Source organism: Actinia tenebrosa, unplaced genomic scaffold, assembly GCF_029948245.1.
Source record: "Actinia tenebrosa isolate PJP-AT-01 unplaced genomic scaffold, QUT_ActTen_1.0 PGA_scaffold9__36_contigs__length_13948895, whole genome shotgun sequence".
Lineage (NCBI taxonomy): Eukaryota > Metazoa > Cnidaria > Anthozoa > Actiniaria > Actiniidae > Actinia > Actinia tenebrosa.
This window is the reverse complement of record NW_028292586.1, coordinates 946807-971762: the sequence shown is the minus strand read 5'-3', so window position 1 is coordinate 971762 and position 24956 is coordinate 946807. Positions and strand designations below refer to the sequence as shown.

Genomic DNA, 24956 nt, shown 5'->3' with positions numbered 1-24956 from the left:
CATTTGGTCTATACCTACAGGATTTATGGAAATAAAGTATGAAAGTACATTGTAAAACTTGTAGCAAAAAAATTATACTTCGGCCATTTGATAGACATTTAAGAAATAGCATGGTACGAGTAAAATTAACACTAGATAGTCTTTCAGAGGGGGTTAAATTTCACTGATGTCTTTCAGAAACTAGTTTATTTCATCTCTAAAATACATTTTGCGAGATCAAAAAGCTCAGCCAACTAGCCTCACTGAGCCCCACAATCAATTGCCAGGGGCGGATTCAGGATTTTTTTTAATGGGGGGGGGGGGGGGGGGGGGGTTGTAGCATTGATTGAGGTGGTTGAGAGATATAGCAGACCAAAAGGTTAGGGAGACGATTATTTGCTGCTGGCGAGCATGGTTGTTTCAGGTCCCACACACGGCGTATAGAAATAAAGCGAGCGAAATGTGTTCGGCACCCCTGTTTTAATAAAACTCGCGATGCTGTTGGTGTTGTCATGAAATAATAATAATAATAATAAATTGCGATGGCTCTCATGGGGGGGGGGGGGGGGTTGCAACCCCCAAAACCCACCCCTAGATCCGCCACTGATTGCGCAACTAGTCTTTCTCTGAGCTTTGCAAAAGTCGTTAGTCTCGTATGAGTTTTGTTCCCAATTTTCGTTTTGGGTTAACACTCGAAACCTTTTCATGACAGTTAGAAACTGATGTACTATGATAAAATGCTTGTTTGAAGCGGTATTTTCAATTGTACAAAGTTGTTTTGTTGCATTTGTGTTAGAATGTTGCTTTGTCAGGATTTTTTATAGAAAATATATGGAAAATAAGCAAATGAAGGCCTAAACCTCATTTTCGAATAACATTTTTGGTTTGGAGTAACACTTTGATTCCATTTTCATCGGTCATCTCCACTTCCAAAAAAGTTAAACTTTCTGAATAACAAGATTTTAGCCTCGTGCAACAGAAAAATCAAGGACCTACCAAACTTTACTCACACAGTCCAGGAATCAAACCCAGGAACCCAAAGGTGAGTGGCGAGTCCACTACCACTATACTACTCTTGATTCCAAATAAATGTTCTCAATGATAAAAGTAATAATACTAAATGAAATGAGTCAGCATGCATACCTGGTAGGTCCCCTGGGTAGTCTTTGAATTTGGGTACAAGGTACAGTGGAACCTAAGCATAGAACAAAATGGCAAAGCAGCAAAATGGATGAACAAAATCAATAAAAGTTAGTACAAGCACAGGCTTGTCAGGCTAAGGTTTGCCAGGCTTATGCAATGGTCTTTTGCTTCACTGTTACTTACTCGTTTCACATTGTTGCCCAGTGTATCCATACGTATACGTGCCATTATTACCATTGTAACAGGTGCCTCCGTTACAACAAGGGTTACCACTGTTACACGGTTACAAGTCTAGATTTTAAAAAGAAATAGAGGCTTTGCACCATCAAGTGATGGCAGCCATGACAGGAGGCAGCCATCACGGCATCATGGCTGCCATCACGTGATGGTGAACCTCTATTCGAATGAAAAACGCTCTAAATATACCTCATGAGCATTTTTATCACCCTGTTTCTCTTCTGGTTTGAAACTGGGGGAAGCTACACTTGCAAAGTCTTATTGTGCATTTTCATCACCATCATTATGACCATGAGCAGCATCATGACCATGACCATGACGCATCAACATTATCACTATTATCATCATTATCAACAACATTACCACCAACATCATTATCAGCACCACCACCACCATGGTCATCATCACTCACCATCATCATCATCATCACCACCACCATCATCATCATTATCATCATCAACATCACCACCATGGTCATCATCACTCACCATCATCACCATCATCATCATCACCACCACCATCATCATCATTATCATCATCAACATCACCACCATGGTCATCATCACTCACCATCATCATTTGTCATTTTGGAGCAACAACGGCATGAACTATACCTCATAGTTTTGGTCGATTTTGAACCTTTTTAGCACCTTTTGAAATAAACTTTATTTCTTATATAGCGCAAATTCCATGCAATAATGTCATCAAATGTGCAATGAATTAAAGTAAAAAATATTAGAAATAATAGTGAAGTTATAAATGTATTACAAATAAGAATACGATAATTGCCAAATTTAATGTTAATTTTTCCAAGGAGTAAAATTTAGCAATTATTGTATTAAATTATTAGTATTATTATACAGCTTGTCATTAATCTCATATAGGTAACTCTCCAATTATTTTCTTAATTGGACAGGTCTTGTTAATATGGGATTAGTTAGGCAGCTATAGGATTTCATGCTCCCCAATCAAGAAATAATTAGACTCGAAAAATTCCTCAGACTGCCAAATTGGCCTACGGCCTCATCCAATTTTGGAAGTCCTCGGAATTTTTCTCGTCCAATTATTTCTTAATTGGACAGCATGGAGTCCTATTACATATACTCATTAAATTATTATTAAATTATTGTATTATTGTAAAAAACCTAAAATACTACAAAAATTAAATTAAATTATAAAGAGTGCAAAATAAGGTTATTTTTGTGCAAAAGCTTGGACTACAACCTATGGTATTGGTCGATTTTGGACCATTTAATTTTCACACCTAATTACTACGCAACATTTATGAAAGATGCAAAATAGATCATTATCTTTAAGCGTTAAAGGACCGATCGTTTATTGTGTCGCAGGGGGCAGGGGGTCGGCGGTTTTCTGAAAAAAAGAAACCGTACAATTTGTACCCCCTATATATCTCAATTTAAAATATACCCTCTCTTCTTCCTTATTTAGAAAACTCAGTTCAGAGCCAGTATTTTGAAATTGCAAAAAGTGTACCCCCTCTAAAATTACCACCCGTCCCCCCTCCCCCTCCTATGACGTAATAAACGGTCAGTCTATCAAGCTGCATCTTTTTTACACGGTATACCAGTTTTGCTTTCATTTTTTAGGCAAGAATATGATGTATTTTACGTTTATGCCAGGAGGGAAATATATTGCGGAGGACGTTCCTCGTCAAGAAGATAAATGGAGCCTCATAACCAACAACACAACGATGAGAATGAGCACTAACAGTGTGACTGCAACAAGAGCTACGGCTACACCAAGGATAACTATGAGAGAACTCGATATTTCTGGGGAATGAAAAATCGATTAGAACTAAAATCATTCCTTGGTCAAGTTAAGACCCCCCCCTTGGACACTTAGTGTGCGCCCGCTCATCGTGATGACATTTTCTGTTTCATCTCGACCTTAAAAGAACGACGTAAAAAGTGACAGTAATGATGTAATTTGCTTTTCCCATTAAAAAAAGAATATTAATCTTAATGCCTCAAAGAAAAAAACCGTTATGAACACAGATAATAACTAGCTAAAAACTAGTGAAACAGTAATGATAAAAAGTTAAATTATACACCGTGAAAAGATGAAAAAACTAACGTTACTAACGTTTCGGACGCTAGTCCTTCGTCGGAGTAATAGTTCTTTTACTCTGACGAAGGACTAGCGTCCGAAACGTCAGTAAGTTTTTTCATCTTTTCACGGTGTATAATTTACCTTTTTATCATTACTACTACGTCGTTATGAACACAGATTATTAGCTACAAATAGTTCCTTCGCATTTGCCCTTGAACGTCCTTAGGAATTGTTTCCAATATATATATTTTTCGATGAAAGTGTGCTTACCTTCTCCGTCCTGCTGTTTGGCAGCTCCTGTCTGTCCTGAGTAAAAAAGAGCTTGTTGATTAAAGATATGACTAAAGAATACGTATCACTTCCCACAAGAATAAAAGGAAAAACCGAACATGGCCGCTAATGAAACCAATATTACGAAACTTAGATGTTAAGCCTGTTTCACACTAGCGTCGTAATCGGAGTCAGAAGCAACATAAGCAGACTCAGTAGAGTACTGGTCATTAACAGTGCTTGTCGTTTTTCACACCGAAGTGATAAATGTTATACTGAGCCTGCGTATTTCGCTTTCTATTCCAATTAAGATGCTACTAGTTTGAACCAGGCTTAACATACACTCAATTGAAGAATCGTTGTCGCGTTCAGAAACATAGAACATAAAAGCTGAGACCAAAATGGCACATTGGAAATGACATAATTCTATTATAATTTATTCATTTGCGCCATCAATGCAGTCGGTTCAGAATGCCAAACGCGTATTAAAAATAGTGGATGATGCCACGGGTCGCCGGTCACAGCATGCATCTAATTAACGTACTTGCCATGTGCCATTTCGGTCTCAGCTCCTATGTTCTATGTTTCTAAACCCGACAACGATTCTTCAATTGAGTGTATATCAAAATTAAAATCTGCAGATATCTAAAATCATGAGGTTTATCATAAATTATAGTTTAAACGTGGTGAATATTTCCCAGGCAGGACCGCGCGTGGTTCGGAGAAAGATACCACTTCTGATTCTGAAGCTTTATGGTTTGAATTCAAAAATAATCTTCAACATTATAGCGGAGCCCCATACTTAAAAAAAAAGGTAAACCATCGAGTTGATTTTTCATGGCTTGGCTGACGTCACTTCCGTCCGTCCGTCCGTCCGTCCCTGTACACAACACAGGAATCCCGCTTGATGACAAAGCAAAACTACTCACAAATGCGGCTCTCAAATGCACAGAAAAAAAATCGCTTTAGGACAAATTATAGACCAAAAAAAATTTAAAAAAAACTTTCATGTAGTCAAAGATGGATCAAGAAGTGTTCTTCAAGAATTCAGGTGTGTGTTTTTTAGCAAACAATCGTATATATATATATATATATATTTTTTTTTTTTTTTGACAAGCATTTTTCTCGACGAATCGACAAATAAAAGACTTTCTCTCAAAACTTTTTATATTTATATAGATAAGCTTAATTTATTTTAATGCTGGAGGAAATATAACATGAAGAGCATATTACAACAAATATTCGTCCTTTATTTAGCTTTGTAAATCTTTAACAATTCGGTTGTTTTTAACCAGCTATCGTATGTTTTTCGTTCAAGAAAAGGCTTTGTTCGCCTCCTATCGCGGGGTCCAATCGGCAAAACAAAGAAGACTTTCATTCAATAATTTTATTTCTTTCTACAGATAATTTATTTAATCATTAAATGAAATGTAAATTTTTACCCAATATTCAACTGTTTATTAAGCTGTTCGAGCAAGTATGATTATAAAAATGAGCTTAAATTTGTGTTGTTGAAAGATGTTATTGTATAAAGACCTACTAGACTTTCACTCTAAAAAGCTAAAAAATATTCAAAAACATTTACAAACGCCAATTTACTGCCAAAGAAATGAGTCATTTTGTATTTTGCATTGCCTTTTGCATTATTTTTTATTTTGTCTCAGTTGTTCTTGTCAATTGTTTAAATGAATGTAAGCTCTGGTTTTTGAAAACTGTAAAAGACCTATTAAGTAAACCTCATTTTTTGCTCACCTTAACCAGTTTTCAAGTCTGTTTTTTGGTCTTGATTTGTCCTAAATCTCCAGATTTTCGATTTCAATGAAAGACTTCCGAGGTAAATTTCACTAAACTTGATATTGTATTGGATTATCTGTAGTTAGCTTTCGTTTTTCTTTAAGTAAAAGAGATTCAAAGCCTAAAACTGTAGGCCTTGGAAAACTTTTTGTCGAAGAATCTTCCAAGAACAAAACTAGCCCCTGGGGGTGGTGGTAAGTTGTGTACAAAATTCCTAAGTTGGAGAGTATACTCGCGCAAAAAAACAAAAAAAAAAACAAAAAACGATGTAGTGCATTTCGATTCGATTTCACTGCATGGTTTTTATTATGGGAGAAATTATCATCATTTCGAATAAAAAATAATTGAAGATTTTTTCCCCGATCTTATTTTCACCTTTCAGTTTCATTCAAATTGTTCTCCCTGTGACTTCCGTATCGGGAGCTCCGCTTTAAGGCAGTGCCTAAATATATATATCATTATATGTGGTGTAATCTATCGACATCCACACGGTAACATTGATGCTTTTCTTGATTATTTAGACAATATAGTGAAAAAAATGAATAATGAGAATATAAGTATTGCATAATAATGGGCGATTTCAACATTGATTTGTTAAAGTCAGATTATCATACAGATACTGATGACTTTCTTCACACCCTTGAATCTTGATTCTTTAGCCCTCATATTCTTCAGCCTACTAGAATTACTGATCACTTTGCAACTCTCATAGATAACCTTTTCTTTAATTCATTATCTCATCATACCATAAGTGGTAACATTTGTTATGATTTCACTCACCACTTACCAAATTTCCTTATAATAAAAAAGCTACATTATGTACCTAAGAATATTGAATTTGTTAAAAGAAATTATTCCAACTATAGCTAACGTAGCCTAATTGAAGATAGCATCTATTAATTGGGATAATTTATCACACTGTGATAGTGTATCCGACATGTTTGATAGTTTTTACCAAAAAATATCAAATGTAGTTGCCCAACACCTTCCACTGAAAAGGCTTAGTAAAAGGGAAATTAATCAGCAATCAAAACCTTGGATAACCAAAGGTATCAGAACTTCCATTAGGATAAAAAATAATCCTTATAGAAAATTCATGAAAAATAAATCTAGCTATTACTATGACAAGTTTAAATTCTATAGAAACCGTATAAATCTCATCATAGTAGTGTTACCCTAGTGTTACCCTCCTATACTGTAAGTAATATGTATGTAAACATCTAGAGGGTAACACCTAATGTCGTATCGTTACTATGTGTATTTAAGCTATTAGTTTATAATAAAAAAACTTTTTATAATAATAAAATCTTATTAAGTTTATCTTGAAAATATCTCCCCACGCCCATGTAATATCCTCTATATTTAACATTATATAGTTAATTAATATTTTTTGTTATTTAATTAGAAAATCAGTAAGTGATATACATGTATATATATAGAGGGATGTATATTCATAGTTTAACTATGGTATATTGTATCTATATGTATACATAACGAAGATGCCATTTATATATATGATTAATATTACCATTAGATGGTATTAAATTATGTCTGTGTCTGTGTCTGTGTCTGTGTCTGTGTCTGTGTCTGTGTCTGTGTCTGTGTCTGTGTCTGTGTCTGTGTCTGTGTCTGTGTCTGTGTCTGTGTCTGTGTCTGTGTCTGTGTCTGTGTCTGTGTCTGTGTCTGTGTCTGTGTCTGTGTCTGTGTCTGTGTCTGTGTGAATTACTTACTCGTTTCACATTGTTGACCAGTGTATCCAGAAGAACAGGAACAGGTGTACGTGCCATTATTACCATTGTAACAAGTGCCTCCGTTACGACAAGAGTTACTACTGTTACACGGGTACATGTCTAGATTCAAAAGGAATAAGATTTCTCATATGAGAATAGCAGCATTCCCTTTAAACTGGGCTTACAATTTTGGGGATCAGTATCAGCGTAAAATACAATGGTCTATTCCTTGACTGTTACTTACTCGTTTCACATTGATGCACAGTGTATCCAGAAGAACAGGAACAGTTGTACGTGCTATTCTTACCATTGTAGCAAGTGCCTCCGTTACGACAAGGGCTACTGCTACACGCCATGTCTAGATTCAAAAGGAATAGGATTACTCATATCAAAATAGTAGCATTCACTTTAAACTGGTCTAATGATATTGTGCATAAGTAACAGCGTAAAATACAATGGTCTACTGCTTGACTGTTACTTACTCGTTTCACATTGTTGCCCAGTGTATCCAGAAGAACAGGAACAGTTGTACGTGCTATTCTTACCATTGTAGCAAGTGCCTCCGTTACGACAAGGGCTACTGCTACACGCCATGTCTAGATTCAAAAGGAATAGGATTACTCATATCAAAATAGTAGCATTCACTTTAAACTGGTCTAATGATATTGTGCATAAGTAATAGCGTAAAATACAATGGTCTATTGCTTGACTGTTACTTACTCGTTTCACATTGTTGCCCAGTGTATCCAGAAGAACAGGAACAGTTGTACGTGCCTGTCGCGGCCAAAAGCCACGGAGGAGGACTAGGGCGGAGATCCACACACGCGTCCTATAGTTTTATGTTACAGAGCCGTGTAGCTATAGCAGAAGAACAAAATTGTAAGTTTATTGCATTTCATTTCTTCATATCACGGAATATCGCCAATTAATATGTTTCTTTTCTATTTCTAGTTGTGAACCGTCGCTTATCATCTCATTTTACGGTTTATTCATGCTAGAACTGTTAAAGAATAATTTCAATCGCTGCGTTAAGATCGGAGAGTTCAATCAGTTAAACGAAGTGTAATCAACGTGTATTTTGGGAAATAAAGGCGAGTGTCACAAGTATTCTGCAGCTACAGTGCCATTATTACCATTGTAACAAGTGCCTCCGTTACGACAAGGGTTACTATTACACGGCATGTCTAGATTCAAAAGGAATAGGATTACTCATGTTAAAATAGTAGCATTCCCTTTAAACTGGTCTAATGATTTTTGGGATCAGTAGCAGCGTAAAATACAATGTTCTATTGCTTGTACTGTTACTTACAAGTCTGACATTGTTGTCCAGTGTATCCAGAAGGACAGGAACAGGTGTACGTGCTATTATTACCATTGAAACAAGTGCCTCCGTTACGACAAGGGCTACTGCTACACGACATGTCTAGATTCAAGATGAATAGGATTTCTCATGTTAAAATAGTAGCATTCCCTTTAAGTTGGTCTAATGATGTTAGGGATCAATAGCAGCGTAAAATGGTCTATTGCTTGACTGTTACTTACAAGTCTGACATTCTTGACCAGTGTATCCAAAAGGACAGGAACAGGTGTACGTGCCATTATTACCATTGTTACAAGTACCATTATTACGACAAGGGTTACGACTGTTACACGGGTACATGTCTAGATTAAAAATGAATGTGTGATTTCTAATGATAGAAGAAAAATATATATAAAGTACGGCCGAAAAGTCAGCGGTTTTCCATCTCAGAGCATATGGAAATAAAAGTCTTTTCTCTGAGTTTCATGGAATCAGCTGGAATTGGAAAATATTAAGCCAAATTGAATAAATTGATTTGAAAAATATGGTATTTCAGCATCATAATGTTTTTCTAATGATGACATCGAGGAAAATGTCATCAAAGATAAAGATCAGCAATCTCTTGAACGTCGATCAAGACCAAGTCAAATGCTCAACGCAACAAAACTCAGCACGAAAACTTGCTGCTCGGTTTGCTGTGTTCAGCACGGTGTAGTTTCTGCATTCTTTGTTAAAATATTTTCAAATTAGTAAAGTTATTGCTTTTGACACATAAATGATTTTAAAAAGCTTTAATATTCGATCGTTACATGTTTAATGTAAAAACAGGTTTATAACGTCACGCAGTCTACGATGTTGTCGAATGCTAAGAAAGATTCCTAGAAATACGTTAAAAGACGCTTAATAGTCCACGATAAACCTGCTTAATTTCAACGTATCACTGATGATTGGTTTTTAATGTATATATAGTACACCATGTATGTAATGGATCTTATCTAATTTTAATCATCATTGAGGACTATAAGTTTATCAGTGTAAATTGTTAAATGTTCCCTATTGAAATATAGTTTATCATTATTAATCAAATAAAACATCATCAACATCCTTATCATGCAATTCCTCTTATTAAAGCTGTAACAATAATGTTTCAATAGGTTATTGTTTACCATCACGATAGCAGGATACAAAGACGTCTTCACCATGACCACAGTTGCTATTTCCCCACCCATTATGTATACACTGATGAATAGCACTCTCGCTGCCAGAACATTGTACATTATCAAGCCATATCGGTCCTGTTCCTCCTCCACTGATATGATAAGAAAGGGCATCATCAAATCCAAGCTGGCGGCAAACCACGTGGGTGTTGGTCATGGACCAGTAATCATCACACACTGTACCCCATTGTCCATCATGAAGAACTTGTAATCGACCTGAGGACCCTCCTCCTTGAATGCGCACCTCACCTAACATAAAAATATATAAAAGTATTATACTAATTGTAAATCCTGAAGAGTCTACCGTGTTTAAATAAAGCATCTATTCTATTCTATTTAAAAGTTTAAAACAATATAGGTATTGAAAGCATTATAGTCGGGCTTTCATTGAAAGAATGTTGAATCAAAAGATCTCATTTTCAGATTCGTCATTTCGTCATTTGCTTTGGTATTAAACACAATGGTCTATTACTTGACTGTTACATACCTATTTCACAATGACTACCGCTGTATCCATTAGGACAGGAGCAGTAATATCTTCCATTACAACCATTGCTACAAGTACCATTATTACGACAAGGGTTACGACTGTTACACGGGTACATGTCTAGATTAAAAATGAATGTGTGATTTCTAATGATAGAAAAAGTATATAAAGTACTATCGAAAAGTCAGCGGTTTTCCATCTCAGAGCACATGGAAATAAAATTCTTTTCTTGAGTTTCATGGAATCAGCTGGACTTGGAAAATATTAAGCCAAATTAAAGTGCACCTAGCCCCGTATTTGATTCTGCATAAAGTGAATAGTGGAATGGTGAAATATTTCTTCATTTGAATGTTGCGTCTTTAAGTTATGAAGGTTTATACTTCCATTACATTGCTGACTGTGACGTCACCGCAGGCTTTTGAGTGTATTTGTTTTAATTTTTGATACCAAACACTAGCCATTATGAGACATCAGATTTACAATAAACAATGTGGAAACCTTGAGTATAATAATAATTCTTTTTAAAAACTGTTTGTATGAACCAGTCAAACACAAAATTTGTATATTTAATGAAGCCCGGGGTGACGGTGTTTAAAAAATGTCCATACATTGAATGACGTCATCAGCATTAGAACGCGCGCGCAGAAAGGATTGCGCACGCGCAATGGCCATGTCAATAACACATCTACAAAAATACTTGTCACTATTTTATTTGCTAATTGGTTGATTGGCGGTCAATTTTCTGTTACTCTGTATATTTAAGTAATAAATTACATTCGCGTTTGAGTAATAACCAAAAACGTTTCGCCGATTTATATATAATCAACGTGTTTTTTGCAGATCTGTTGTCAATGGTTTCGAAGCGATTGTTTCTAAGAATTTTCAATGAACTTCATGAGCAATAGCTTGTTTTGGTTTACTCTTCATGATTCATCTACTCGAGCAGTATTTTCTGCACGAACGAGCGAAGATCGATAAGGAGAACACGGTTTCAAAAGTCAGAATTTATATGATAAGCGATACTGCAAATTCATTCAGCATGACATAGATATTCTTATAGCCTACATTTATGTATTTATATTAACTGTTTTGGCTTCAAAGTCTACTCACAAAGGAACATGAGGTACATAGAAATAGTTATCTTAAGATTCTATTTGATTTAAGAAGCAAAATAAATAATTTGCTAAGCACATTCCAGGGTCCAAGATCTTTGCCGTTCGAAGCGTTATGATCTCCTTTAATTTTTTTTCAAAAAAATTCATCAAAAAATATCGATAAATCATAAAATTAAAAAATGTAAAGCAATTATGAGTAGTATAGGGAATGGGGGTTCCAGCGCAATCTCAACACGGGCAAGACCCGTGTCAAAAATCCACCTACGGAAACAACCCACTCCAAGTGTGGTTGGGGGCAACAGCGCAAATATGTTAGTCTATATATGGAGTGCGAAGAATGTAAAGAGTTTGTTTATGATTTCTGTGTAAAGTGCTTGAAACCCAAGTTTGTACCTACTAAACCAAATAAGTATATTTGTTGTGACAAGAAAATGCAAATAGAAGACGACACGTCAGCACAGTGTTACGAATGTGGTAAGAATATTCGTAATGCCGTACCAAATGCTACCAAAGAGCAGTATTACGCTAATGGAGGCCGTAAGAAGACCCCATACAAAAGAATAAAATACTTCAGAGACTGGATGAGTCACATTCAAGGTCATCGGCCGGTATATTTAGACGACGAAGTAATGGAAAGAATTATGAACCATTTAGAAGAGCCAACCCCGCAAAGTCTACGGAAAACGCTGAAAAAATTAAAACTAGGGAAATATTACAAAGCTATTCCCTATCTTTTGTCTGAAATTACCGGTAAGTCTATTCCCGAGGTTTCTGATATGAGCAGAGCCGAGTGGATGTTTTGTCGGCTGGATAAGGATATTCCTTATTACCCTAACATAATCTACGAAATATTTTATGAAATAGACCCCAGCCACCCCCTGTTAGGATGGATTCCGAGGCGACAATAACATATTACGCGTAATTCGTACGATGAATTTATATTACGCGTAATAATTTGCCAAATAAAGTCATGCAAATAATTCATATTACGCATAATAATTCGCTAAATGATTCATATTACGCGTAATAATTCGCCAAATAATTCGTATTACGCGTAATAATTCGCCAAATAATTCATATTACGCGTAATAATTCACCGAATTTATATTACGCGTAATTTCTAGACTGACGTTCAATATGTAAATAGAATCCCGTCACGCTCTTTTCGAAGCAGATGTTTACTGAGCAAGCTTTCTTTGAAGCTCTTCTTTTGCCTCCTGGTAGATCTTTTTGCGAGATTCCTCGGAAAGATCTTTTACGACTGTTTTTTTATTCCTTATGTCCGACTTTAATTTCTCATACTTTTCCTCTTCGGCTAAGATAAGCGAGAATTCTACGTCGTCTATCTTTCTGTCACGCAAAGCCTTTGAGACAAGGTCAGTGATCGTATTTACTTTAGCCCTTGACAGAGCTATTGTCGTGTCGTGTTTTGATATTTTGCTTGACAACTGTTTCATAACGCCTGTTGTAACAGCCGAAATAATACCGCAGACGGCGCCGACGCTAGCCAAAGGAACTCCAACGATTATTCCCGGTCCAGTAAGCGAAGTAGCAACGCCAGTGCCTGTTAACGCCACGGACATGGACCCGGAAGTTATCGCGATTTTATGTAATATGCTTCGGGCTCTAGCATACTTTTTCCTGACCTCCTCATAGTGCTTCGTTTGACCCTCTAAGTAAGCGAGGATTAGATTTGCCTTATTCAAGCGGAAGTTCTCGGCATTCAATTCATTGGGTTTTGTAGGTAAATCAGGATAGAGTGGAGGCGCTGATGGTATGACATCCATTATATATACTAATGTACGACGCTTTTGGGAATGATATTGAGGAGCAGCCACATCACGACAACCGGGATTACTGGAACTGGAGGGTCTTTAGGAAGATGTTTCCACATGCAGACCCTAGTAAGTTCGAAAGAAGACCCGATGGGATTTACTTTAACGGCTCCAGGATGTACAGCAATGCAGACTTGGAACATTCAAAGCTGGAGCAAGTAGGTGATCAGGTGCAGCGATTGACGATTGTACGCCCCGTTCATAAAGAAAGGCCACCAAAACCCGAGCATAAAGCACCTAATTTTCCTAGAAACTTATTGTTAACCACGGAAGATTACCCATTTTACGATGCTGAAGGTGGTGTAAACAACTTCGAAAAGCTGGTAACGCACCTGAAGATTTCAGTGGGTAAACAATCATTTAACGTAATGCTGAGAAATATCTATAAGAATACGATGTTGAAGCATACGTCGGGTAAAGAGGCCAGGGAATGGTTAGCAGGGCCCAATATGCGGTATTGGCCGCAGCAGTTAGACTTTGCTATTTGGGCTGCCACTAAAGGTTGTGGTGTTGCCGCGGACATGTTTCACATTCCAATTATGCAGTTTCACGTTGCCTTTACGGTAAGGAGGTTGTTGAAGGAGCTTAACGTACCCCTACCGGGAGATAAGGCATTTAATCCAATGAATAACCGATATGACGCCGCAGCCCTGGAAAGGTTAATTAATGAGTTCAAACCACAGCAAAAAGACTTTCGTTATAAGGAGGGTAAGACGCATGGGCTGGGTATAGTTTACGTTTGGGGTGCCAATGGTGAGAAGCCGGCTGACTACGGACATCAGGAATACCCAAGTAATGAGTTAGAGTTCGGTGATATGGGCGGCGATAAGGGTAATAATTCATTAATTACTAGAATTCAAACAAACTACCCCGGCACTTGGGATCCGTTCGTGTTAATGAAAGGAAAAGGTTTAAGGAACCTAGCCAGGATTAACCGTAGCATTGAAGCATTCGTGTACTGCATCCTGGGAGCGCAGGTAAATACCCGCAACCCCATTGTTGGATCCCAAGGCGCTTCACAGGAAACGCAACAAGAATTCCTAACTTTATTTGAGTCTGCAATAATAGAAAATGACATATCTAAATCGGTGCAGAGATATCAATTAGCGGTGCAGCAGTCTAAAGTGCGACTGGATTACGCTTTGTCGCCTGGTTGTTGGTTAATGCCGAGTAATTTGGTCATCAACGCCAATTCCGTTGTGGGTTATAACAACGAATTGCAGCGAGCTACTAAGGATATGAAGTTTGGGGTGAATGACGTGAACTCTGACATGACCAAGGGCATTTCTCACTTTGTAGAGAAACCAAAAAAGTCACACGAAACGAAGCTACCCGCAGTTAAGAAACCATCAAAGAAGGTTTTGCCTACGATATCTGAGGAATATGACCATAACTTACTAAAGGTCGGCTTAACCGCTGCAAGCATTGGTCTGAGCTATTATATATGGCGATGAACAACCCCTACGTAGCTGGAGTAGATTGCGTTTATACGACTTACACAGGCGAGAAAAAATACACCCAAGCCGCTTGGGTTGATGTCGCCGGAATGTCCGTGAATTTGAACTACTCAGGAAAGAAGTTAATCCTTTGTACTATTTGCATTGGCACAAGCAGCCATGCCAACGTGGGCTTTAGGTTCCTGGATGCGAATGGCATACTGCAGCCTATGCGTACGAAGACGAACAACAGAGAGCCTGTGCATTTTTCCACAGAGCCGCCAACGAATAGCGCCGAGAATCTATCGGTTTGGACTTTCCACATGGTGGCCGATTGCCATGGGAAGGTAAAGCTGCAAATACGCGTAGACGACACCGGAAGCGTTTGCGTGAATAGCACGGAGGATCAAAGGAATAAGGATTATAACCACATGACCATAAGCACTTTGACGGTAATAAGTCTCTAGACCTGAAATATATGAATCCGCATCGAAAGGAAACCCATTATGCTCACTACTTAGAGGAAAAAATATATGCAGATCCCGGTTGGTTTGATACTGGGATATGGGTCGAAGTTGGGGGCATTGCGTTAATTGTTCTTACTATTGAGATTGCTACGGGGGTGGCCGCAAACGTAGGGTTTAGGTTGGTTGATGAGAATGATGAACCTTTATTTCCTTATAGAACTTCGACTAATAATAGGAGGGTTGCTCATTTCTCGGCGCAGCCATTTACATTTAGCGGTGAGGCACTTTATCCGACTACGTTTCATATGGTGGTCAATTGTAAGCATGCTAAGTTACAAATTTACCCCGATGGCGGCAGTAGCGATGGAACAAAAAATGGTAGGGCCACCATAAATGGCACGACGTCGATTTCTACTGGCATTGACGATGCAGCTTGGAGTCATAAGCCCATTAGCACCATGAGCGTGCTGCCGCTAGTTCCGCATTATCAGGGCGGCGCGAATACTATCTTTACTTATCCGCAGTTGAGAACACCCCGAGGGGCGTCTGACGACGATGATAAGCCCGACATAATACATAAGGATAAGATCAACCCCTCATCTTCTTCAGGAGTACCACCCCAATAGCGACGACCAAGATCCAAATGTTATTCCCCACAAACTTTAGCAGTTCTCCGCCGGCCCTAAGTGCCAAGGAAACAACCGAACCCAGCAGCCCAGGAAGACCGGCTGCCATCTTTTTTCCCAAGTCCGTTAGTCCATTGCCTAATTTCTTTACGCCCGCGCCTGTAGCCTTAAGCGCGGATAGGATAACTCCTACTACGCTCGAAATAGCGACCGCGAATGCCAGCGGAACGCCATACTTCAAAAGGGCTCTTTTTACCTTTTCCTTGGTGGTAAGCCCCAGCTCTTTTTCCAGGTTTTCCTTTTGAGCCCGCAATTCCGCAAGGCGTATTTCGAGGGCCTCCACTTCCTTTTGAGCTGCTTCCCTTTCTTCCTCGGTACGAGTTTGGTCCTCGATTACTTCTTGCTGCCGCTCTATTTGCCCCTCCAGGTCTTCGATGGCCTGATCTCTTTGCCGGATTTGCTCCTCTTTAGTGTTGATTTCGGCAACCAACTGCCGCCGTTCCTCCAAAGAGCCGGATATGGTGATATGCAAGTTTTTAGCTTCCTCTTTTGTCAGGTCTAGCTCCTGTAAGGTGAGGTCGAAAGCCCTTTGGGCTTGGTCTCTATCGCGTAGGGCATTGTCTCTTTGTCCTCTAATTTCTATTATTCTTTGGGTTTTGGCATCAACTTCTCTCTTTTGAGCATCGAGAAGTAGTCGGTTTTGCCTCATGTATTCTGCCTCCCTTTCTTCCAACGTTTCTTGCAGTTCCTCGACGCGTTTTTCTAACGCAACCTTTTCATTCAAGGCTGCCAACCTTTCTAACGCGCTTCGGGTAGCTAGTTGAAAGCCTTTTAATCTTGCCACGTCACCCCTAACTTCACCATTGTCGTCGAAAAGGGGTTGCGGTTTCGTCCAGCGGTCTTTGTCAGGAAATCTCAAGTCTTGGACGCTTATGAGGACTTTGTTTCCGCGTTCTGTGAGCCTTACGTCGTCGGCCTCGAAGTGGGAATAGCGCTGCGTTAGCTCTTGCGTTGCCCACTCTACAGTTTCCCGCGCGGCTGCCTCAGGCTGCTCTATGTTTTGAAGCTCCAAGTACTCAGGGACGGGGCTGCCGTGGTTTTTTGATTGCCACATGCGATTCAAGGCGGCCTTGAAGCTTTTCCATCTATTACCATACTTGTTTTCTAGAGCCATGTCGTAGATTAGGGGGTCGGTTTCCGCGCCTTTAGTCCATGCGTCGTATTCGTCGTCGTTAATATCTGCTTGACCTTCCTCAGTAAGGGGGCCAAAATCCGTTCCTTCTACTTCCATTATATATGATAAGCTCAAAGTTAAACCCCAACGTATTACCTAAGCAGGTTGGCGGACTGAAAGCAGAACGCACCTTTCACCGGGTTACATTCACACCTTCTAGCGCAAAGCCGGGGGAGACGCTGTACGTAGGCGTACCCCGCCTAACGGATAACCTAGTGTTGGTTCCTGGCACCCTAGCACTAAGGTTTGACCTAGCAATGCAGCCAGATACCGCAGACGCGCGTCACGTCGTCAATAATGCGGGTAGAAACCTCGTTTCCAAAATGCGTGTAAAGTTCGCCGGGGAATCCTTGCTGGACTTAAACAGGTATGATTTGTATACCACGTACAAAGACTTATGGTTGACTGCATTTGACCGTGCACAAAGGATAGAGCAGGGAATCGCCAGTGCCGCCATACGCAAGGTAAGGAGCGCAACCTCTGGCGCCTCAGGAGAAGACGAAATAAAGACGGCTTATGGTACTAAATATGTCGTTCCATTAGATTTCGAAATTATCACGAACCACGGTGCATACTACCCAAGGCAGCTAAGCGAGCTGCAGTTCGAAGTGACCCTAGCAGACACTACGAACGTCCTGCAGGGAAAGGACGTAAGTTCCTCAGCCGTGGATCCTTATTTCATCAAGAACTTAGAGCTGCAGTATGAAACGGTATACAGCGAAGAGCTGGCTCGTAGCGCTGGCATGGAATACAGCGCCGGGAAGGCTTTCCTTTACGATCACGTCGTGATGTACAAGACGTTCAGCTTTACGAACAACGTCGAAGAGGTCATCAACCAAAGCATTAACCTTCCCAGGCGCAGCCTTACAGGGATAATGTTGCTGTTCGCAAAGACATACACGGCAGGATTGCGTGACTCTGAGGCGTTCTTTAATCCTAACATTACCAACGTAGGTGTTAGCATCAACGGAGTGCCTAATAAGGTTTACTCACAAGGGATAAAGCCCGCGGATATGTACCGGGAAGTCGCACGTAAGTTTGGCGACCAAATTAGCCCAAAGGAATTCTTTAAGGATAAGTATGCGCTGTGGATCGACATGCGCACGACGAACGACGAAGACCTACATGGGCAGGGATTACGCCTGGTAAATACCCAGGACGGCATTACGTTGGAGATCAAGCGCACCAAAGACGCCAGCGACGCTACTAAGATCAACGCATATATCTTCGTAGTCTCAGACGCGCAACTGAGTGTAGAAATGAATCAGCTAAAAAGCGTTGCATATTAAAATATTCCTTACGTATAATATGCTCCGCGTATTCGAAAACAACGAAACTAAACTGCAATGCATAGTGCAAAGCGATAAGCTGTACTTTAAGGCGAAAGAGGTAGCAAAGGCATTAGGTTACGCAGACACCAAAGATGCTATTAAAGTCCACGTGCGGGATAAGCATAAGAAGAGGCTTAGCGAATTTAGAATAGAGGTGAATCGCCTCCCTTCTGGTTCACACCCACAATCCCTGTACGTGACGGAATCTGGTTTGTATCAGTTAATATTTAGCTCCAAGCTACCGACAGCAGAGGCATTTCAAGATTGGGTCTTCGAGGATGTCCTACCAACGTTAAGGAAGACAGGAAAGTACTCGTTGGATGGTCCAAATAAGTTGGTCTTCAAGATCGAGAATGAGTTTGACTTACATAAGAAGGTCATCGATTACATACGCCGGTTTCACCCTACGCTGTTATTAGCACCTGGACTCGGGGAATTGCAAGATACCACCAGTAAAAGGATAACGTGCTGGCAAAAGGGCTACCAGGCAGGTCAACCCGACATCCTAATTCTTAACTCCCATAAAAAATACAATGGGTTATGTCTGGAACTGAAGACGCCAAAGGGTAACGGCGTATTGTCCGACAAACAAAAAGCGGTATTGACGCAATATGAAATGAATGGTTATCTTACGATGGTTTGCAACGATTACGATCTGATCTGCAGGGAAATCGACCGTTACGTCGACGGCATTCGCATACCTTGTCCTGGCTGCGGTAAGGCTTTCAAGTCACAGGAGACGCTACAAACGCACCGAAAGATATTTCATAAATATAATGATAGTTGAACAAACTCACTGGCGCGAATTAATACAAGGCATTTCATACAAAATAAAAAATTACGTCGTCTTCGAGGACATTAACCGTTTAAGGTTGGTCCTCTTAGACGGCAGCCAAGAGTACAGTTTATGGGCTCCTGACTGCGTACGGTACGTACTGCAAGGCGAAGAGTACACTCACGTACGTAGCTATGGTAAAGTCAACGGTCGATGGAAGTTCGACGTTGAAAGAAAGGCGGAGGCTAATCCATTGTGTGATTAGTCGTCCTCATGGGCTTCTAGGTATTGGTCTGCTACGTCGGACCTCATTTTTTCCGACATGAAATCGATCGATATCGTAATCAAGGCTCCTCCTGTGAACGCTGCGATGTAAGGTAACATCATATATTAGACCATTCTTTTCGTATTGCAAGGTAATGGTCTAAAGGCTTGGGACCTTCGTACAGGCAACACCAAATATGTTGACCGCTGCGTTGACAACCACATTTATCGCAGATGCCGTCCCAGTGTTCTCGGTTCTCCCATCTTACTCCTTCGTAGTCGTCAAAGCATACGAAATCTTGGTCTATTTCTTTTTTACGCAGCACTAAAGCCCGGCTGGTTTCAAGGGGGCAACATCGCTCTGCTAAATCGCCGTGGGTTTCACAGACGACTTCTTCGAGGTGGTAACGTCGGCAGCGGTATTTATGCCAGTTTTCTTCGAAGAGGGGTTCATCGCATCGGCGGCAATGACCTTTAAGGCAGACTCTATGCTCGCGGTGATATCGTAGGGCCTGTACTGTGGACAGTTCCTTACCGCAGTCACCGCAAACAGTGCTGATGGTCTTCTGACAGACTTTCTTGGAAAGATGGTATTGCAGTCGCTGCTTGCTACTAAAAGCTCTATCGCATTGCATGCACTTCATTATATATACCTTATTTTTTATTGTTAAATTGTTAAACCCTGTAAGAGGGTTTTAGGATAAGGTCTATTATTTCTTGTTATTTTGTTAAGCCCCCATTAAAAGATGAGGTATCATTCTTTCTCATCGTTGAAACCAGCAAAAAGATAATCATGTTAACCATTCTTCGATTACGATGATTTAACAAAATAACAATAAAAAATAGGTCCTTACTTGAGACCTCTTTGCAGCATTTAACAAAATAACAATAAAAAAGAAAGACCTATGCTAATTCCCCTTGCCGGGGCTTAGTAAGATCTTCTTTGCGACCTCTTACTCTTCTCGAGCGTCGTCTAAAGTCCTTTGTGCTTTAGTATCCGCGGGACACCAATGTCCAACGAAGTCTTCTTCAGAGAATACCTTATTACAGTGACGGCAGGTGTATTTTTTACACGGTTTGGGTATCGGTGTTTTGGGGGGGATTATGCAGTCAGCAGGTAGTTCGCACGTAATGCAGTCCATATATCTATGGGGGATATCGAATGAAGTCCTTAATGGACTCCTTAGCCCACGTCGCCATTGTCAAAAGCGCACCAAGCCGTTCCGCGCGCTTCAGACCACACATTTCATCGTACAATTCCTGTACGCGCTCTTTTAACCGGTCTATCTCCTCCCTTTGCATTTCTATGGTGTCTTTTTTATCCTTTGCGTCGGCGATGATCTTTTGCACTGCTTCCACTGGTTCCATCTATATATGAACCCAGATCACATGCCTTGTAACGCTCTGATAGTAGGACCCACCGGCTGCGGAAAGACCCAGTTCGTGGTAGAGCAGCTATTAGGACCCTTTAGATACCGCTTCGACTACATAGTGCTATTATGCCCCACCTACGTGAACAACCGCACCTGGACGGGCATAGGAGTGAAAGATGACGACTTCTTTGTAGATATCTTAGACCCTAACGAGTTATCCAGCCATTTGAAGTTCTGGCATAAGCAATTCCCTAAAGATACACAGACGCTCCTCATATTGGATGACATTGCCTGTGGGGACGACGTAAAAAGACGCACTTCCGAGCTCGTTAAACTCGCCTTTAGCGGTAGGCATGACAATATCAGCGTTTGGTTGCTTTCCCAGCAGCTTACCAGTGTCTCTAAGCCCTTTAGGGAAAACATAGGCTCTCTCGTAGTATTTTATACTCCGAGCAAGTCTGACCTGGAAACCATCTTAAGCGACTACGGCGGCGAGATAAGCAAGGAACAGCTGCACGAATACATGCGGCATTTAAAAACGCACCAACATTCCAAAATGATCTTCTCTTTGAGGTTTCCGTATGACGTTAACATATATGGACATTGAGCAGCTCATAGATGAAGTCCCCACACAGTTAGATGAAAGTAACCTCAAGGAACAACTTAACATCCTTGTGTCTTCTGGGAAGTGCAAAGAAATGATAGGCAAGGAACTTACCCATGAGCAGGTTAATAAGCTGTCGGAAGAGGAAGTCAAAAAGTTCCATAAGAGGTACGAGGCTGCCCTTGCAAGCAAGACCACAGACGCCGTCGCAGACTCCGCTATCCGACTTGCAACTAAATTGCTTGGACTTGCACTGCCTATAGACGACGTGGAGCAACTGCGGAAGGACATAAGAGATGACTATGTCATATCCCAAGAACTTAAGATAACCTGCGGCTGGTTGTCTTTGAAGTGCGGTAAGTTAATGGCAGTCGCCTCTGCGGCTTTGCACGTAGCTCAGCACGTCGACTTGAAGGAGGTACTAGGTTCCTTCGGAACATCTTGGAAGGACTTCAAGAAGGATAGAGAAGTCGAAAAGGTCTTCCAGGCAGCACTTACTGAGGTACCTGATCAAGTCGCCTCAAGTACCTAGTTAAGTCATTCGTAAGTACTTAGTCAAGTCGTCCTCAAGTACTTAGTCAAGTCGACCTTAAGTACTTGCTCAGGTCCTATTAAGTTACTTATCAAGTCCTTCAAGTCCTTAGATATAAATGGAATCAGAGTCGAAGGTAGAGCAGCCCCAAGAGGAGCAAAAGATTACCAAGGCTAAATCTCCAGGCAGAGTTGCCGCGGGGAAGAAGCTCGCGGAGATGAATAGGAAGAACAAAGCCAAAAAAGAAGAAAAGGTGGAGGAAAGAGAAGAGGAATCCTTTTGGAATCCTGGGTACGTCATTGGCGCGTTAGGAGTCGCTATAGCAGCAGGCAGCCTCTACTTACAATGGCGGGCTACGAAGCCAGAAGTAAAGTGGGAGGCCGTGCATGTACCGCAGGAGCCTAGAAGCAAAATACCCGTAATGGAGTAATAACCTTCTCGCTCTGTAATATAATGTCGACCGCGTTGTTGAAAACTGTTGAAGAGGCAGCTATCATTACTTCTATTGTTGCGGGTATTGGTTGGGTAGGTAAGAAAGTGCTCAAAGAAGACTTTACTGAAGACCCAAGCAAGAGCTTCGCTAACTTTGCTAAGATGACCGCTGCCGTAGGCGGGGCTATCATGCTAAAGGATTACCTACGGAAGGAAAAGTACATTCCTCAGTAAGCGTAGCTTACTTCTAGAAGGGGACTTGTCCCCTGTAATATAAATGGTTAGCTTAGTCGCAGGTGGAGTCATTGCAGCTTTAGCATTCACTGGAGCTAATTATGGCGGTCAATATTTGGATAGATTAGTCAGAGGCGACAAAAGCGGTGCCGCCGAAAGGAAGAGACACGACTTAGCGCTGGAGAAATATCAGCGGGACGTGGCAGCTTGGAATGAAAAAAGACAAGCTTACAGGGATTGGTTGGATAAGAACTACCAAGACAAGATGCAGGCAGACAAGAACTTCGAAAACACAGACTACGCCTTCAAACTTTATGCGCAAGCACACCCCGACTTTAGAATGAAAAAGCCTCAGTTCAAGAATTACTACCAGCCTTCTAAGAAACAAAAAGACAATGAATTGGTCTTTGTAGGAGTCGCAGGGCTGGCGGGAGGCGTGGCCTTGGCGTATCTAATATAATGATCGTCTTTTTGGAAAGCGACAAGAATAACTTTACTACTTATCTGAATCCTCCCATCCGCGCGGAAAGGGTTCGGCTGGTTAGTTGCTCTTTGTACAATTCTTGGTATAATTTAATTAATGGCTTTGTCATCGGAACTTCCGGTACCAAACCAAAAATACCAGATTCCCATTACACCCCCATAACACTGGCTAAGGAGCTAGCAAAGCATGGATATACTCTTACCACAGGATTGCCCCATGAAATGACATTCAAGAAAAATAATGGGAGCGCCAATCTAAAGGACAGTTCATTGGTAGAACTCCTGGGCCTTACTAGTACCACGATAAATAGCGGCAGTACATATGATGTGAAATGGAAAGTCGCATCCTCTTATGAAGTCTATTGCGACTTGGTCCATAGTTACAACAATGGAGAAAAGTCTTCTCTTATGTCCAAGTTTCTACCCAAAGGTAATCCATTTGACCCAGTAGAATACACTCCCATTTCTTTGAGCTATGACTTATCTAATTTGGTAGAAAGCATAAACATTACCATTAAAGTGGACGGAAAGACGGTGGATTTTAACGGACGTAAGATCAATCTTGTTTTGGAATTCATATAATGGGCCGCGTAGAGGACAAACTTAAAAGGATTTACTATGGGCCGGAAGGCTATTGGAGAGGAGTGTCAGCTATCAAGAAACTCGCGACCGCGGCCAGGGTATCAGACGAAACGGCTAAGAACTGGTTGAAAAAACAAACCCTCTGGCAGGTTTATCTTCCCGTGCCTAAGTACATTCCCAGGCCCAGCTTCACCGTAAATACCCCCAATGAAGTTCATCAGGCGGATTTGCTTTTCTTGCCGCACGATAAGGTGAGAAAGAAGACCTATAGGTACGCTTTGACCGTAGTCGATATCGCAAGCAGATACAAGGACGCCGAACCTATAACCAGCAAGGATTCTGGGGAAGTCGCAGAAGCCCTAGGTAGGATTTATAAGCGCGTCTTGAAATGGCCTAAGCTGCTGCAAGTGGATGCGGGGACAGAGTTCATGGGCGTGGTTACTAAGACCATGAAAGACCACAGCACTAAGATTAGGAGAGCTAAAGCAGAGTACCACAGGGGTCAGAGCATCGTCGAAAGATTCAACAAGACCTTGGCCGAGCGCCTCTTTGGGTACCAGTATTGGAAAGAGCTGGAAGATCCCTCCAAACGCAACAGGGAATGGACTCAGAGGCTCCCCCAGGTCATCGTGGCTTTGAACAACGAGGCGGCCAGGGCTACGGGAATAAAACCCAAGGATGCCATAAAAAAGAAACACGTGGAACACAAGTCCTACGTCAGAAGTTCGAGGGCGGTCTTCCCCCATGAAAAGAAATTAGGTAATGTCACGGTTCGATATCTCTATGAGCCGGGTGAATTAGAAGGAGGATCCAAAAGAGCTACGGATCCTAATTGGTCTTTGGAAACTTACCAGATCCGAAGTGCGATAGCTAAGAAGGGTCAGCCCATCTTGTATTATCTTCATGATGGTCCCACGCGTGGGTTCGTCAAAGAAGAACTGCTTATCGTGTGATGTCCGAATGCTATCGTATGCACTCCGTCATCACACATCCATCGCTTACCGTCAAATGCAGACAGTGACACCTTCTCCTGCGTGACGTTATGTATCTGATGACCATAGCTGCGCAGGCTGTTCATCTTATGCCGCTGTTCCTTGCGTGTTCGTAATACGTTGAGGTAGGACTCGTGCGTAATGTCCTTCTTAACCACGTACTTTTTTACGCCTTTAGCTTTCTTTTCTACGCCGTCTAACTTTAGCACGCTGTACATCTTTGGTTTCAGACCCACGTACTCTACTATGGGTTTTCCTAACATTTCGTCTTTCATCTTCCCAATTACCTTCTTATTCTTCGCAGAGTAAAGGAAGTGCTCCTTCGGGTAACCGCTGGTGTCGTACTCGTCTATGTCGGGGAGGCAGTCTTTGTAAACGTCTTCCGTTTGCACTTCTAGAATTAGGGAGTCGGTG

At 40.9% G+C, this 24956-nt stretch overlaps 1 protein-coding gene and 1 long non-coding RNA gene across 2 annotated transcripts; one reads left to right on the top strand and one right to left on the bottom strand.

Moving 5' to 3' along the window:
- Window positions 1–1098: 1098 nt before the first annotated feature.
- On the bottom strand, window positions 1099–10558 carry LOC116295390 (uncharacterized). Its single transcript, XM_089025112.1, has 7 exons — window positions 10228–10558; window positions 9690–9989; window positions 8766–8885; window positions 8533–8646; window positions 7224–7343; window positions 3700–3735; window positions 1099–3149 (listed from the first exon to the last, which is right to left on the bottom strand). The coding sequence occupies exons 1-7, from the start codon at window positions 10343–10345 to the stop codon at window positions 3031–3033; spliced, it is 927 nt and encodes a 308-aa protein (XP_088881238.1). The 5' UTR covers window positions 10346–10558; the 3' UTR covers window positions 1099–3030.
- LOC148904445 (uncharacterized) lies at window positions 8008–8330 on the top strand. Its single transcript, XR_016118877.1, has 2 exons — window positions 8008–8102; window positions 8175–8330. It is a non-coding gene; the product is annotated as an uncharacterized LOC148904445 (long non-coding RNA).
- Window positions 10559–24956: the final 14398 nt, after the last annotated feature.

Bases quoted from the DNA above. Each gene is read 5' to 3' on its own strand.
- LOC116295390 (XM_089025112.1), bottom strand. From the start codon at position 10,345: ATGTACCCGTGTAACAGTCGTAACCCTTGTCGTAATAATGGTACTTGT. The intron at 8,886-9,689 runs GTAAACAATAAC...TTTTTAATCTAG, and splicing joins TGTATCCTGCTATCGTGATG to ACATGTACCCGTGTAACAGT. The intron at 3,736-7,223 runs GTAAGTAATTCA...TTTTTTACTCAG, and splicing joins TGGTCAACAATGTGAAACGA to GACAGACAGGAGCTGCCAAA.